The sequence below is a fragment of the Rhinoderma darwinii genome, chromosome 2 (assembly GCF_050947455.1).
Source record: "Rhinoderma darwinii isolate aRhiDar2 chromosome 2, aRhiDar2.hap1, whole genome shotgun sequence".
Classification (NCBI taxonomy): domain Eukaryota; kingdom Metazoa; phylum Chordata; class Amphibia; order Anura; family Rhinodermatidae; genus Rhinoderma; species Rhinoderma darwinii.
In genome coordinates, this window is record NC_134688.1 from 203,573,333 (window position 1) to 203,588,354 (window position 15,022).

The window sequence follows — 15,022 nt, forward strand, 5'->3', positions numbered from 1 at the left end:
AAGCCCGCTCAGCTCCAAACATCATCCCCTGCCCGCTCCATGATGTGCCGGCACATCATGTGTCAAGAAGGGGTTAAGTAAGAAGCGGTCAGGGGGCCCGGCACTGCTGGGTCCCTTGACTGCCGACTATAAGATGCAGGGACTTTTTTGCAAGATTTGCTCTAGCTAAAAACTGCATCTTATAGTCTGAAAAATACGGTATATATATATATATATATATATATATATATATATATATATTTGATCTCAAAGGTCAATACAGAAATCTCTCTCATGATCTATTTATACCCAGGACTGTAATTATAACAAGGGGGCATTTACTACACCTAGACGAAAGAAGGTTTCTACATCAACATAGAATGGGTTTATTTTCTAGTGGTTAGACTATGGAACTCTCTGCCAGAGGAAGTTGTCGTAGTTCCTTCAAAAGGGCTCTGGATGCCTTTCTGGCTATTACAGACGCACATTTTCCAGGCATTTAAATGAATGTGCGACATGTAAAGAGTGGGAGCTATTCTTAAGACACTGTTTTAATTCAATAGCATAAAATTATTTCTTCAAATAACCATTGGCTTTAAGATCTTTACCCTCCAATAACTGTGTCATTTAAGCACACTTAAGGTCTAGTTATATAAAAATCTATTTCTGGCATAAGAGGCAGACCCACTGTTACGTTGCTTATGACAAATTTAAAAGTGTTTTCCAGAATATAAAAAATAAGCTTAAATATGCTTAAAGGACAGGTGTCGCAGAATTTTTTTTTTTTAAATATAAACTTGCTTTTAGTGTGTTATTAAAATAAATTTTATTTATTTGTGTTTTTGTGTTTTACTTTTTTCTAACTTTTACTTCACTACGGGGGCTGCCATTTTTTTGTTCATCTCTGTATGTGTCGATTAACGACACATACAGAGATGGAATACGGCACATAAATCCCCATAGAGAATGCTAACGGGAGCCGTTCCATTCACTATGGTGTACGCCGTCTGTGTGGGAACGGCGCATGCGCCGCTCCCACACAGTCCAAAAGGAAGGTCTTCGGCCGAGCGACATCCGGCGCCATTTTCATGTGGACTGGAAGCTGCGGCCGGACAGTAAGATGACTACTTCCGGTCACGGCTTCCAGACATGTGTTCAGAAGCAAGGACTAGGAGCGGAGGGAGCGGACGGAGCGGAGGGAGCAGCGTCGGCGACAGGAGCAGGTAAGTTATGTTTGTGTATGTTCGTGTTTTACTGTGTGATTACCACTGTATGTAAGCCTACTACACTGTGCATTCGCTCAAAAAATGGTGGCACACAGTGTAGGAGGATTGAACATTCAACCCCCTCCTTTCTTCTGGCACTAGCCAGGATAAAGGAGGGAGAATAATTGAGCACACTAGAGCGAGAGTGTCTTCTCCATTTTTGCAGCATAAAGCAATGAGGTTGCTTTACCACAAGCCAATGCTGCAATTTTGGGAATTGCTCCCTCTAGTGACCAGCACATGGAAATGTTATAAATTAGAATCTAATTTATTATATTTCCTGACTTGTGAAAAAAAAATTAAAATTAGAACAATGTCTAATCATGTATATACTAACTGTTTAACTAAAAAAAAAAAAAAAAAACTTTCTAGCGACACATTCCCTTTAAATTGTCAAAAGAAACTGATAGCTAATATACTTTTCTTATTAATTCTGAACCATTCCAGGGCCACCTAACCATGCTGATCCGAAGTCCTTGTTTATAGCAGTATGGGATGATGTTATGCTCGTGTGATTTCAAATTACATGACCAGAGTAGACGATGACCGCTACATGACATGATGGCAGCAGGCATGAACCGTCACCGCTGCGGGACGTGACCTCATATGTCATCCTGCACTGCCATAAACAACAGGGACCAGGGACCAAGGTAAGTTTATTATATTTTGGTTTCTTTATGAAATTTGAGGGATATTTAAAATTTATTTAATATTTAAAAGGAAGTTTATTTGTATATCCTAGAAAATCAATTTTAGTGAAACAATATATACAGCTTTGCATTGTGTAAAATGCAGAAAAAATATTTTAGTAAACAAATTTCACTAGATTAAACACTTTCTTGGGGATTAGAGTACAGCTCAGTGTAAAGTCCAAGCAGCAGAAAGCCCATCCTGGATAAGTGTGATTAATACTTGAAATGTCTAGGAAGCAACTGGAAAAGAATAAACGTTCTTTGTGTAGTGTTAGGAAAAGGGCTATTTTTGGACTAAATTCTGCTAGGCATTGTTGCCTCAAGGGCTTGCACTTACAAATTCATTACTCTGTCTTAAGTGGTTAAAGGAGTCACAACAAAAGCAGAAAATATGTGAATATAAAATGAGAAATGCTGTCAGCTACAGCAATGCTGCTTTCAGTAGACATGTATATGCATTATCAGTATCCACATAATTTCTTTTATAAAAGGCCTGGGTTATATGAGGTCATCTTTCAAAGTCCTGCCATTATCTTATATTAACTGGCCTGTAGCTGTAACATTATGGAAAACAAAATTTCATTGAACTACTGAACAAAGCTTTACTTTAACCAGACCACCAATCTGCTATTGCTTTTATTTAAAGAAAATAAATACATTTTAATTGGAGGGTGGGGGGGGGGGCATTTACAAAAAAATACAAACTGCTCATTTGACGTGCATACTGTAGTTGAAATTATATAATAAGGATAATTTTAATTTATGTACATATCTGACCACCTTACCTTTGCTTAAAATTATCATGAAACTATTTCAAAGCAATATCACGACATGTTAGTAAAATTCTTAAAGGTTGCAATTCACATCACAACCACTGGTTCGCCAAACATAGACACCATTGTTTTTTCACATACAGTTATCTCAGGATATGTTAATATATGAGCACCATACATTTTCAGGGTTTGTACAAGAAGTATCAATACATAATGTTAGTGAACATATAAGCAAATAAAGTACCTGACAAACATACAGAATGAAAAGACTAACACAGAAGTAGAAATTACACCTATAAAAACAGCTTCCAAGACCACTTGCCTACTTCTGGGCATCCTCTATTTAAATTCCCTTTCAGGACTTGCACACATCATGAGGTGGTACACCACTCAACAAGACACTGTAGCGTCCATGGCCGCAGGCCGTCGGGTCTACTCACCTCCTGATGCCCGCAGCATCTGGATCTGTGAGCACTGGTCCCCATTTCCTTCCCAGGAGACGCCAGCGCTCACTTCCGCTCCGGTCTGCTGTGTCCCGTAGGGTGCGCACGCACGCTCGTGCCCGCTCTTAAAAGGCCAGCGCGTGCACATGAAGAAAATCATCATCATCAACATACATGATTTCCTGGACTATAAGAAGGCCCCAGCCCGTTTGAACCTTGCCTGAGCCTTGTTAGTATATCCCAAGTCTGTCTTGCAAATGGTCCCTTAGTGTTTCCCGTTCCAGTTGTTACCCGAGCCTTGTTACCTGTTCCTGTATCTCGTGCTGTGTTCTTGTTCCTGTGCCTACTAGTTGGAGTCGTGTCTACTGCACCTGCTGTTGTTTGCCACATCCTGTGTCATCCGCCACATCTAGAGGGATTCGCCACGTCTGGCGCAACCTGTGGCACCTGCTGTCATCCGCCACGTCTGGCGTTACCTGCTGCACCCACCTCCATCCGTGCAAGAGCTGCGGCCACTGTCTGGACTATCCAGGTACCCTTGTGCGGGACTTTGTATTGCTGGGGTTCCCTGTTGTTTGGCCAGCTGCCTCCCAGCTACGGCAGTGCTGCCTAGTGGGTCCACATACCCACAAACCGTGACACACACCATTAGCTGTGTTGGAATTGAGTAAAGCAGGACGGAGAACAATAGAAAAATAGAAACAAAAAACAACATGACCACTATTGATTATGAAGAGCTGCCTTTTGGGTTCTTGTTTTCCATGAGGTTAAGGTCTGATTTGGCATAGACAAAGGGCAACAAAGCTGTTGTATAGTTTTGTGCTAGTTTTCATGCCTCTGTACATTTCACAACTATTGTGTTTAGAACTGACTGTGTAAGCATAATTCCACTTTGCTTATTAGCAGTAAGATGGATTACTTTATGTCAATGTAATTTATTTTATTTAAAGCGTACTTAACCTTTCAGGGGACCTTTCAGAATAAGCTGTAATGTTTGAGTATACATGGAATAATACTATTTCTGGCCATTATATGATTTTAATTGTTATCAATAAAATCAATAATCAGCCTTAACACTGCTAAATATATTGCATAGCTCTGTATGTTCCGGCATGTTATAAACTTACCTGCTGCAAAGAGCATGACAGCCACTGGTCTATAGAATCGCCTGCGGGAACCCATGCAGATGGACACTAAGCCAATAAGGAATGCAATAAGTATAATGGCAGCACCACCAAGTAGTAAGGCAAGGGTTGCAATCTGCCAATCTGCAGAAGAGAGGAAAAACGTAAAACATGAGTAAATATGCATTTTAAAAGAGTATTCTATTATGAATAATCTTGAGTAGGATTATTATTTCAAATAAATACATAGGGAAAACGGTATTAACTTTCGACACCATTTTTCTTGCGTAGAAGAGTCGTAAATGGCACAAAAGTCGCAGTTTGCAGTGAAAATTTTTACTTTTGGCCATTTCTGAAGCTCACGCTACTTTTTTAAAAAGTGGGTAGAGTTAAGTGGAAGAGTGCGGGGCTACACGCAGCCTGATAAATTTATCATAGTTTACGTCAGATACTGGTGTAAATTATGGTGCAAATCTACACTATCTCATGGTTGGCATAGATTCCACTTTCTGGCGCACTAACGGCCAGTGATGCCCCTAGTCTTAATAAATTGACCCTATAGAGAAATAGGAAGAAATAGCAAATCATACAACATATGACTCATGCTCCCCTGGCATAGCTCTGGAGGAAAATGCCTATACTTTTAATGCTAGATATTAAACAAATTGAATCCTTATGTCATTCATTTAAGGTGTAAGACTTTTTGAACAATATGCACATATTATGAGAGTCAACACGTGTCATCAGAGAAAATTTTTGGATAAATAGTTAAATTGTTCAACTGAGGCAGGTTCTCTTTAAATCCTTCAAATCCTGATATTTTATTAGTATAAACATGTAAATATATATGAAACTTTGTAATATATCTTATTAGGGGTAAGTGACATCTTGCCCTTTCACTGCCTGCAGACTCTCTGTTTATGTTCAAAAACATTCCTAATTTCCCTCCATAAAGACTAATAGAGTAAAAAGAAAACACAGAGGAGGGGGTGCAGCTGAAGTTTTTATCTCTGTGTTTGTGAAACATCATACTCTGGGAGGGAAGCAGAAGAGACATCTGATTGGCTCAAAGTGTTGCACCAGTGGCGTAGCTAAGGTTTTAGCATGGGGGGGAACACATCTGAGTGTGCCCCAAACCAGTGGGTCCCCCAAGACATTTTTACAACAGCAGAAGCGCATCCGACAGTTGTAAAACTTAGTTTGCTGTGCTACTTTGTTTCAGTAAACTTCTATAGAAGTGAATAGGTGTTATGGAAACAGCGTAGTATAGTGAGCTACGCTGTTTCCGTAACTTCCATTCACAGTATCATACCTACCCTCAAAGTATAATGCCACCCACATAGAATAATGTCCCTATAGTGCATAGTATACACAGTATAATGCTTCCTTAGTAGCCCCCACACAGTATAATGACTGTTTAGTGGACCCACATAGTTTAATGTCCCTACAGCTGCCACACACATAGCTACCCTCACACAGGATAATGCCGAATAGCTGCCCTCACACGGTATAATGCCCATAGTGCCCCCACACATAAAAATGCACCCATAGCTGCCCCCCACACAGTGTAATATCCCCTATAGCCGCCCTCCATTTAGTATAATTTTCACATAGCTGGCTCCATTCAGTATAATGCCCCATAGTTTCCCTGAAACAATATAACGCCCCCATAGCTGCCCCCATACAGTATAATGGCCACATAGCTGCCCTCATACAGTATAATTCCCCCATAACTGCCCTCACACAGTATAATGCCCCCCATACAGTATAATGTCACCATAGCTGCCTCCCATACCCAGTATAATATCCCTATAATGCCTACTAAAAAAATAATAAAATGAATAGTCACCTATCCCCATTCCCATGGCAAGTGGAGGAGATTCCTCTGCTCCTCCTGTCTGTGGTATGAGTGGCCTGGTGCAAACAGGCGCGATGACGTCACTGCAAGGCGCCTGTCTCTGCTGAGCCGCTCACGGACGCCATTACAGTGAATGCTGGCGCAGGAAGCTCATAGTTCCTTGCTCCAGCATTGGATTCAACTGTATCTGCGTCCTGAGGAAACCAGTTGAAATCGGGACATGCCACTGTGGCCCAGCCCGTCCCTGGGCCCCGGCTTCTCAGTGGGCCCGGGGCCACTGGCCCCTGCTAGCTACGCCTCTGTGATGCACACAACGCTACCATCATGCCAGGAAAAGCCAAAATATTGAGGAATGAAATAATATTATAGTATTATCAGGATCTGCTAGAGTTGACATTAAATAAATAAAATTATTTATATAAAATATATAAGATTCACACATTTCTGTTTCACTGTATGGGAACTAAATACACAGTAATTACTGCACAGTTTCAATTTTCAGTATGGTAGTAGAAAAATGACAACTATGAGACCTTATTCTTGGGAAAGAATTTACCATGTAAACTATGCCAATTTTTCTGTGAATTGAAGTAAATCAATTTTAAGCAGATATGCATTCTGGCAATCTTAGACAACTGGTGCAAGCATGAGTTATAACAGGCAGAAAACAAAACAACAGACACATTATTTCTAGTGAAATGTAACTCTGGGAAATAAAAAAAAAAAGAAATATATCAGAAGTGTTAAAGGCTGTATTTGACAAATCCCCCACGCTGAGAACATGTACTGCATGGTTTTCCAAGAGACAGCATAAGTAATCGAGTCTGCTCTTATCTGCAACCAAATATTCCATTTAAAGTATGCCAAAGAATGTGTGATAATAAAAAAATATGCAAAAAATAAGGGCACAGTTACTCTTCCTAATTTATAGTTAATATAGTAAGGTATTGTTTTGCTTTCATAGTCTTTAATTGTAATTTCCCTATAAATAAGGAAGAATATCACTTACATACTTTGTCTTTACCTAATTACAGTGATTTATTTTACTTTACTCTCCCAAAAATGTAAAAGCATAGAAAAGTAAAAAATTTACATTTTCTCCCCAAACCGGTATAATAATTTTCCTTGGCTTTATATTGTTACCTGTGAATTAAACTCCTACCAAATATAATAGCTTACATCCTATCTTATTAGAGTAGATGGTTCTGAGCTCAGCATCACAGGAAATGTATGATGGAAAGAGGGACAAATCCATATATTTATACTTGGGAATTGTATAAATAGCAATTCTCTAAGATACACTCATAAATAATTCCTTTACAAGCAGGAGTGATCTGCTAATAATATTGGAGAGCTGCTACAAATTCATCAACAGGCTTTGCTTATGGCTTGTAAAGGGACATATAGGAATATATTAGGGAACTATTGTGTGTATACAAGGGTTAGGTTTACTTTACTTTCAACTTTTTGGGACAGCTTGTTGTATGTACCTGGAAGCAATCGACCTGCTATGAAACAGCCAGTTCTTGAATTCTAGTCCAGTCACAAGACAGGTGCATTTACATATTGCGTTCTGCACACAAATATGATTACAGTACATGATAAATACTGCTAAAGAAGAATACTATTAACAATAGAGTGATAGTAATAAGCCTCAATTTCTAGTTAAAAAATATCCACCTAAAACTGAAAACTATTTGCAAAATGATAGCTAAAGCATAATGTAAGAAGGATGCATTTTAAAATGTGCAATAGTATCTTGACCAATATATACAGAACATAAAACAACATCTTTGCCCCTATATTAGATATCCCAGATGACAGTATAAACAGCTACTTTGATGAAAATTATTGAGATTACTATAACTGACATGATTATTTGCAAATTTGCACTACATATAAGTCCCGGGGAGAATACAGTAAAATAGTATATGATAATAAATCCCAGCGGCCACTATTATACAGAGTAGAAGCAATTAGGTAATGCATGACAAATATCAAATGTGAAAGACATCAGTAGGTGACCTGGAAATAGTGCTGCTAAATTATGAAGAAATCAACCATAAAATGTCAGGAAATGCAGCGTAAACAAAATGTAAATAATAATAGAAAATTGAAATCCAACATAGAAAATGGTGTGTTCATTAATAAAATGGGTAAGGTGAAGCGCCGGGAAACGTTATCATCATGGAAGTAAAATTATTCTGTGTACAAAAGAGCTGAGTAATTGGAACTAAATGTTCACTATATATATCCAGATGGGTCCATACTTATCACATATTCTCATTAGTAACAGTAATTAACTGCAAATGCAGATATGTGTTTGCCACATGTAATGCTAAGGTTCCCTTTCAAAGAAACTGTGCGTGACCAGTGAGAACATCTGTGCGAAAAACTGTAATAAACCACCATAATCCAGTGCTGTACAGACACACAATATCACGGCACACAGAATGCCAAAAGATCCACAGTACGGAACTGTAGGGACTCCATGTGCTGCCATGCAGGCTCCATGTACACAGCTCCACCATGTACATGAGGCCTAACAGTATATGGAACTGTGGCAAAAGGGACAAACAAAACTGTATGCACACAACACATAGCGATACTCACTTAAACTCCAGTGGAGAAGATGAAGAATTGTACCTATACTTCTACCTGCTTATGAATTAATTATACTTCTTCCTGCTTATTAATAAAGATAAATGTTTCAGAATATAAATTGTATATTTTATTTGTACTGTATCTATGCATTCTTTTTAATAATTAGTTGATTATGTATTAAAGAGAACCTAACTTTTCAGGTGACTTTTCAAACAAGCTATCATATGTGTGTACATGAGGAATAACACTATTTGTGGCCATTATATGACTTGGATGGGGCATTATTTAGCAGTTTTCCCCTTTGCAGTCTCTATCTCTAGTTTTCAGTTGTCTCAAAGCTAGTGGGTGGAGCCTAACAGCTATCATATTTTCTATACAATGCACACGTAGAAGAGGAGAATCCTGCTCTCCTATCTCTATCTGTCACATATATAGAAGCTGCTGCAGCATGGAGGACATTATACAGCAGTAATGAGCAGTGTATCTGAGAATCCAGCACTGCGGCTTTACATCTAAGGGTATGTGCACACGACAACGCCAAATATGTCTGAAATTACGGAGCTGTTTTCAGGAGAAAACAGCTCCTGAATTTCAGACGTTTTTACAAGTGCATGCGTTTTTCGCCGCGTCTTTTCCGGATGTAATTGGAGCTGGTTTTCATTGGAGTCAATGAAAAACGGCTCCAATTACGTCCCAAGAAGTGTCCTGCACTTCTTTGACGCGGCCGTAATTTTACGCGCCGTCTTTTGACAGTGACGCGTAAAATTACAGCTTGTCTGCACAGAACATCGTAAGACCCATTGCAAGCAATGGGCAGATGTTTGCCGACGTATTGGAGCCATCTTTTCAGGCGTAATTCGAGGCGTAAAACGCCTGAAAAGGGGTCATGTGCACATATCCTTACCAGCAGCCTGCAGCAGCGTGTCTGTGTGATTCTCTCTGCTCCTACTTCCTCCCCTTGCTCACCCCTCCATAGACTTACATGCAGAGTGTGTTGCTGACTCCCACTCTCTCTCTCTCTCTGCTCACTCCTGCTTTTCTCCCCTCCCCCTGCATGGATTTCTATTAACAGGCAGTGAAGTGACCAGCAACTTCTGCAAATGTCTCTTCTGCTCAGTAATGACTGTCAGCCAAAGCTTGGCAACAGGGGGTGGACAGCAGATTACAGGAAGGGAGATACCTAGTGGCAGTAACTTTACACAGAATTTGCATGGATAAAGAAACTAAATTTTACATACCTCCCAACTTTCAACGAACGCAAAGAGGGACAACCGATGTGGCGTGCCTAAAGCACCGCGGCAAGTTTTTTTTCCTTTTAAGACACGCATCTAATCCCACCCAATCCCCGTCCATGCACACCCTGTTCTGCCCACAGTATCATGCTCAAATAGTGCCTCCCACACAGTATAATACCAAATAGCTGCCTTATACAGTATAATGCCCCATAGCTGCCCCATACAGTATAATGCCCCCAAAGCTGCCCCATACAGTATAATGCCCCCATAGCTGCCACCATAAAGTATAATGCACCCACAGATGCCCCCATACAGTATATTGCCCACACAGATTCCCCCATGCAGTATAATGCCCCCACAGATGCCCCATACAGTAAAATGCCCACATAGATGCTCCATGCAATATAATACCCAAACAAATTCCCGCATACAGCATAATGCCCCATAGCTGCCCCATACAGCAAAATGCCCACACAGATGCCCCCATGCAGTATAATGCACCCATCACTGCCCCATACATTATAATGCCCAATAGCTGCCCCCACTCAGTATAATGCCCATAGCTGCACCCATACAGCATAATAGCTGACTCATACAGTATAATACCCCCATAGCTCCCCTCATACAGTATAATTCCCCCAAAGCTGCTCTTATACAGTATAATTCCCCCTATAGTGCCCTCTACACAGTATAATGCTTCCATAGTGGCATCCACACAGTATAATGATCTTTTAGTGGACCCCACATTGTATAATGTCCCTATAGCCGCCACACACACAATATAATGCCCCATAGTATCCCCCACACAAGATAATGTCCCCATAGCTGCCCCTACACAGGATAATGCCCAATAGCTGCCCCCACACAGTATAATACCCATTGCTCCCCCATACATTATAATGCCCCCGTAGCTGCCCCACATACAGTATAATGCCCCCTTAGCTGCCATCATACACTATAGTGCCCCTTTAGCAGCCACTATACATTATAATGCCCGCTTAGCTGCCCCCATACAGTATAATGCCCCCTCAGATGCCACCATACACTATAATGCTCACTCAGCTGCCCATACAGTATAATTCCCCTATAGCTTCCCCCATACAGTATAATGCCCCCATAGCTGCCAAAATACAGTATAATGCCCCATAGCTGCCCCATACAGTATAATGCCTCCTTAGCTGCCCCTAGTGCAAGTGCCCACATATAACATGACAGTGCCCACGTAGATAGTGCTACAGTGCCCATGTAGATAGTGCTACATCCCCTTAAAGATAGTGCCACCCTCATGTAGATAGCGCTACCCCCCTGTAGCCATTGGCACTCCCTCTAGGTGTGGAATCCCCAGCCAGAGCATCGGCCACGCTGTGGCCACAGATTCCACTCCTGGGGAAGACCCTGACATCACTATCCATATATGGACAGTGACATTATTGGCTCCTCCTGGAGCTAATCCCCGGCCAGAGTGGCGGCAACGCTCTGGCAGGGGTTTCCGCTCCAGGAGGAGCTAATGATGTCACTGTCCATATATGTAGCGCTGTGCTCGGAGAGTCCTCTGTCCTAATGCCGAAGCAGAGAGCTAACGGGTCCCTGCTTAAGCATTGGGTTCAACTGTATCTGAGGATGCAGATACAGTTGATACTTGGAGTCCGGCACATACCACCGGCCATCCGGGACAGCGGGACACCGCCCGAAACCCAGGACTGTCCTACTGAATCCGGGATGGTTGGGAGGTATGAATTTTAACAATAAGTAAATTACAAAGTTCATATATATCAGGTATTCTATTAGATCAGCATAAGTTATTTGAAAAATTTGTGTCCATTTAAAGGGGTTGACTCACCACAAAAAATCATTTTAATATGGAAATTATTCCCCTAACAGCTTATTTTGCTGAGGGAAGCCGGGGCCATCCAAACATTACCCCTGCAGCAGCTGCTTCTAGAGTAATGTAGTATCACATTTCAGACATTCAACGTTTGTTGGTTCTTTGGCTGGTTGCTGGGCTTGTTGCAGGGGCCGATGATTGATTGAGAACATGCGTTTGAAAATGCACTCGTTTGCCCCCGATCATCAGCCTGTGTAAAAGGGCATTAACAGTATTAGCAGCCAGACTCTTAATATGGTTTTACACATGCAGATCACTTCATGGCAACGAGCGCCGATCGATGATAATATCATATTGATTAGTGATCGTTTGCTCTATTTACATGGATAAATGATTAGGAGTATTAGATCAACCAACAAATGAGTGTTTGCTCGTTTGTCACCTGATCGCTGCACTGTTTACACAGGGAAATGTTCGGGAACAAGCATTCATACAGGCACTAATTCAGCTGATAATGTGCCTGCAAAAAGGGCTCTTATACTCCAGGCTTGTAACATTAGTATATTTACTTAAATAACTCAATAGATAAGCAATTTCCTTCCGCTGACTTGTTTTCTAACTTTGCTTTTGACCCACTCTGGTTATATTTAGGTTTTTAGAAGTAACCCAGAAGTTCAAATATAGAAGCCTGACTGTTTACATAGTACAGTCTTGACCAAAAGTTTTGAGATGGACACAAATTTTGCTTTTCATAAAGCTTGCTGCTTCAGTTTCCATAGTGGAAATTTGCATTAACTCTAGATTGTTATGGAAAGTGATCAGATGAATTTCAATTAATTGCAAAGTCTTTCTTTGCCATTAAAATTAATCACAAAAAAACAATTTTCACTGCATTTCAGCCCTGCCACAAAATGACCTGCTAACATCATTTCAGTGATCTTCTCCTTAGCTCGGAAGAAAGTGTTAGCGAGGACAAGGCAACTGATACCACTCTGTCATGCTGATTTAATTATAAGAGCATACTGGTTGCTTTAAAAGGGTGATAATGCTTGAAATCATTATCTTCTTCTGTTAACTATGGTTACCTCCAAGGAAACACGTGCAGTCATCATTGCTTTGCATTAAAAGGGCTTTACAGGCAAGGACATTGCTGCTTGTAAGATTGACCCTAAATCAATCATTTATTGGATCATCGAGAACTTCAAGTCGGGAGGTTCAATTGCTGTGAAGAAGGCTTCAGGGCACCCAAGAAAATCCAGCAAGTGCCAGAACCGTCTTCTAAAAAGGATTCAGCTATGGGATCGGTTCAACACCAGTGAAAAGCTTGCTCAGGAATGACAGAAGGCAGGTATCAGTGCATCTGTACGCACAGTGAGGCAAAGGCCTTTGAAGGCTGGCCTGGTGTCATGAAAGACATCAAAGAAGCCAATTCTTTGCAAGTAAAACATAAATTACAGACTGACATTCTGAAGGAAGTACAGGAATTAGACTGCAGAGGACTGGGGAGAAGTTATTTCCTCTGATGGAGCCCCCTTCAGACTATTTGGGACATCTGGAAGAATGATTGTCCAGAGAAGAAAAAACGAGCGCTACCATGAGCCCTGTGTCATGCCAACAGTAAAGCACCCTGAAACAATTCCTGTGCGGGTTGCTTTTCATCCAAGGGAGTACGCTTACTCACAATATTGCCTAAGAACACTTCTATGAATAAAGAATTCTAGCTAAACATCCTCTAGGAGCAACATCTCCCAACGATCAAGGAGCAATTTGGTGATGAACAATGCTTTTTCCAGCAGGATGGAGCACCATGTCACAAGGCAAAAGTGATAAGTTGCTCGGTGAACAAAACGTTGAAATTTTGGGTCCACGGCCAGGAAACTCCCCAGATCTCAATCCCATTGAGAACTTGTGGTCAATCCTCAAAACGTGTGTGGACAAACCAAAACACAGAAATTGTGATAAACTCCAAGTACTGATTAGGCAAGAATGGGTTGCTATCAGTCAGGATTTGGCACAGGAGCTGATATCCAGCATGCCATGGCGAATTGCAGAAGTCTTGAAAAAGAAGGGTCAACATTGTAAATATCGAGTATGAAACTAACTATGTAAAAGCCATTTATACAGTGAATCAGAAATCCACATCATCCAAATCATCTGTATTAGATATTATGCTCAAAATTAAAAGAATATAATGCTGTGTAAGAACAAAACAAAATTAAAAAAAACGATGAAAGCAAGCAAATAAATCACTGAACTGTAAATTCTTCCAAAGAAAAACAATTAACCTCTCTTATTTTGTACGTCCATATCAGGCAAGCCTAAGGGTATGTTCACACGGCCTATTTACGGACGTAAATCGGGCGTTTTTGCCCCGAATTACGCCCGAAAATAGCGCCTCAATAGCGCTGAAAAACATCTGCCCATTGAAAGCAATGGGCAGGCGTTTGTCTGTTCACACGAGGCGTATATTTACGTGCCGCTGTCAAATGACGGCGCGTAAAAAGACGCCCGCGTCAAAGAAGTGACTTGTCACTTCTTTGGCCGTAATTGGAGCCGTTATTCATTGACTCCAATGAATAGCAGCGCCAATTACGGCCGTAATTGACGCGGCGTTCAAGCGCCTGCACATGCCGGTACGGCTGAAATTACGGGGATGTTTTCAGGCTGAAACATCCCCGTAATTTCAGCCGTAACGGACGCCCTCGTGTGAACATACCCTTACTGTTTCAATGCAAAAGTGACAGTAACAGTGTAGCCCAGGTATCAGCAACCTATAGGAGCAGCAGGGGGCGTTGCTAGGGTTTTAAAAGATATGGGGGCACAAGCCCCGAGACATATATTTACCCCCCCATATTCTTATTTTTTTATATATATATATTGGCGATAGCATATCTATAAGACAAGGGCTCCTATAGCTACAGTAAAATACATGATAGGCTTAAATACATGCCACAGTAGACAGTATCACACATGATAGGCTTAGATACATGGCCACAGCAGAGAGTATCATACATGATAGGCTTAGATACATGGCCCCAGTAGACAGTATCATACATGTTAGACTTAAGATACATGGTCCCAGCAGTCAGTATCACACATGATAGACTTAGGGCTCATTCATACGAGCGTGATTCTCATCCGTGGGCTGTGCGTTGAAACAATGCACAGCACAGGTTCCCATTGATTTCAATGGGGCTATTCACACATGCGTGAGTTTTCACACA

General features: G+C 41.0%; 1 protein-coding gene across 1 annotated transcript in view; it reads right to left on the minus strand.

Moving 5' to 3' along the window:
- TMEM47 (transmembrane protein 47) overlaps positions 1–15,022 on the minus strand; it is a 124,234-nt gene that overhangs the window by 38,761 nt on the left and 70,451 nt on the right. The window contains exon 2 of the mRNA XM_075852743.1: positions 4,280–4,420. Within this exon, the coding sequence (XP_075708858.1) occupies positions 4,280–4,420 (141 nt within the window). The remainder of the gene's footprint in view (positions 1–4,279; positions 4,421–15,022) is intronic.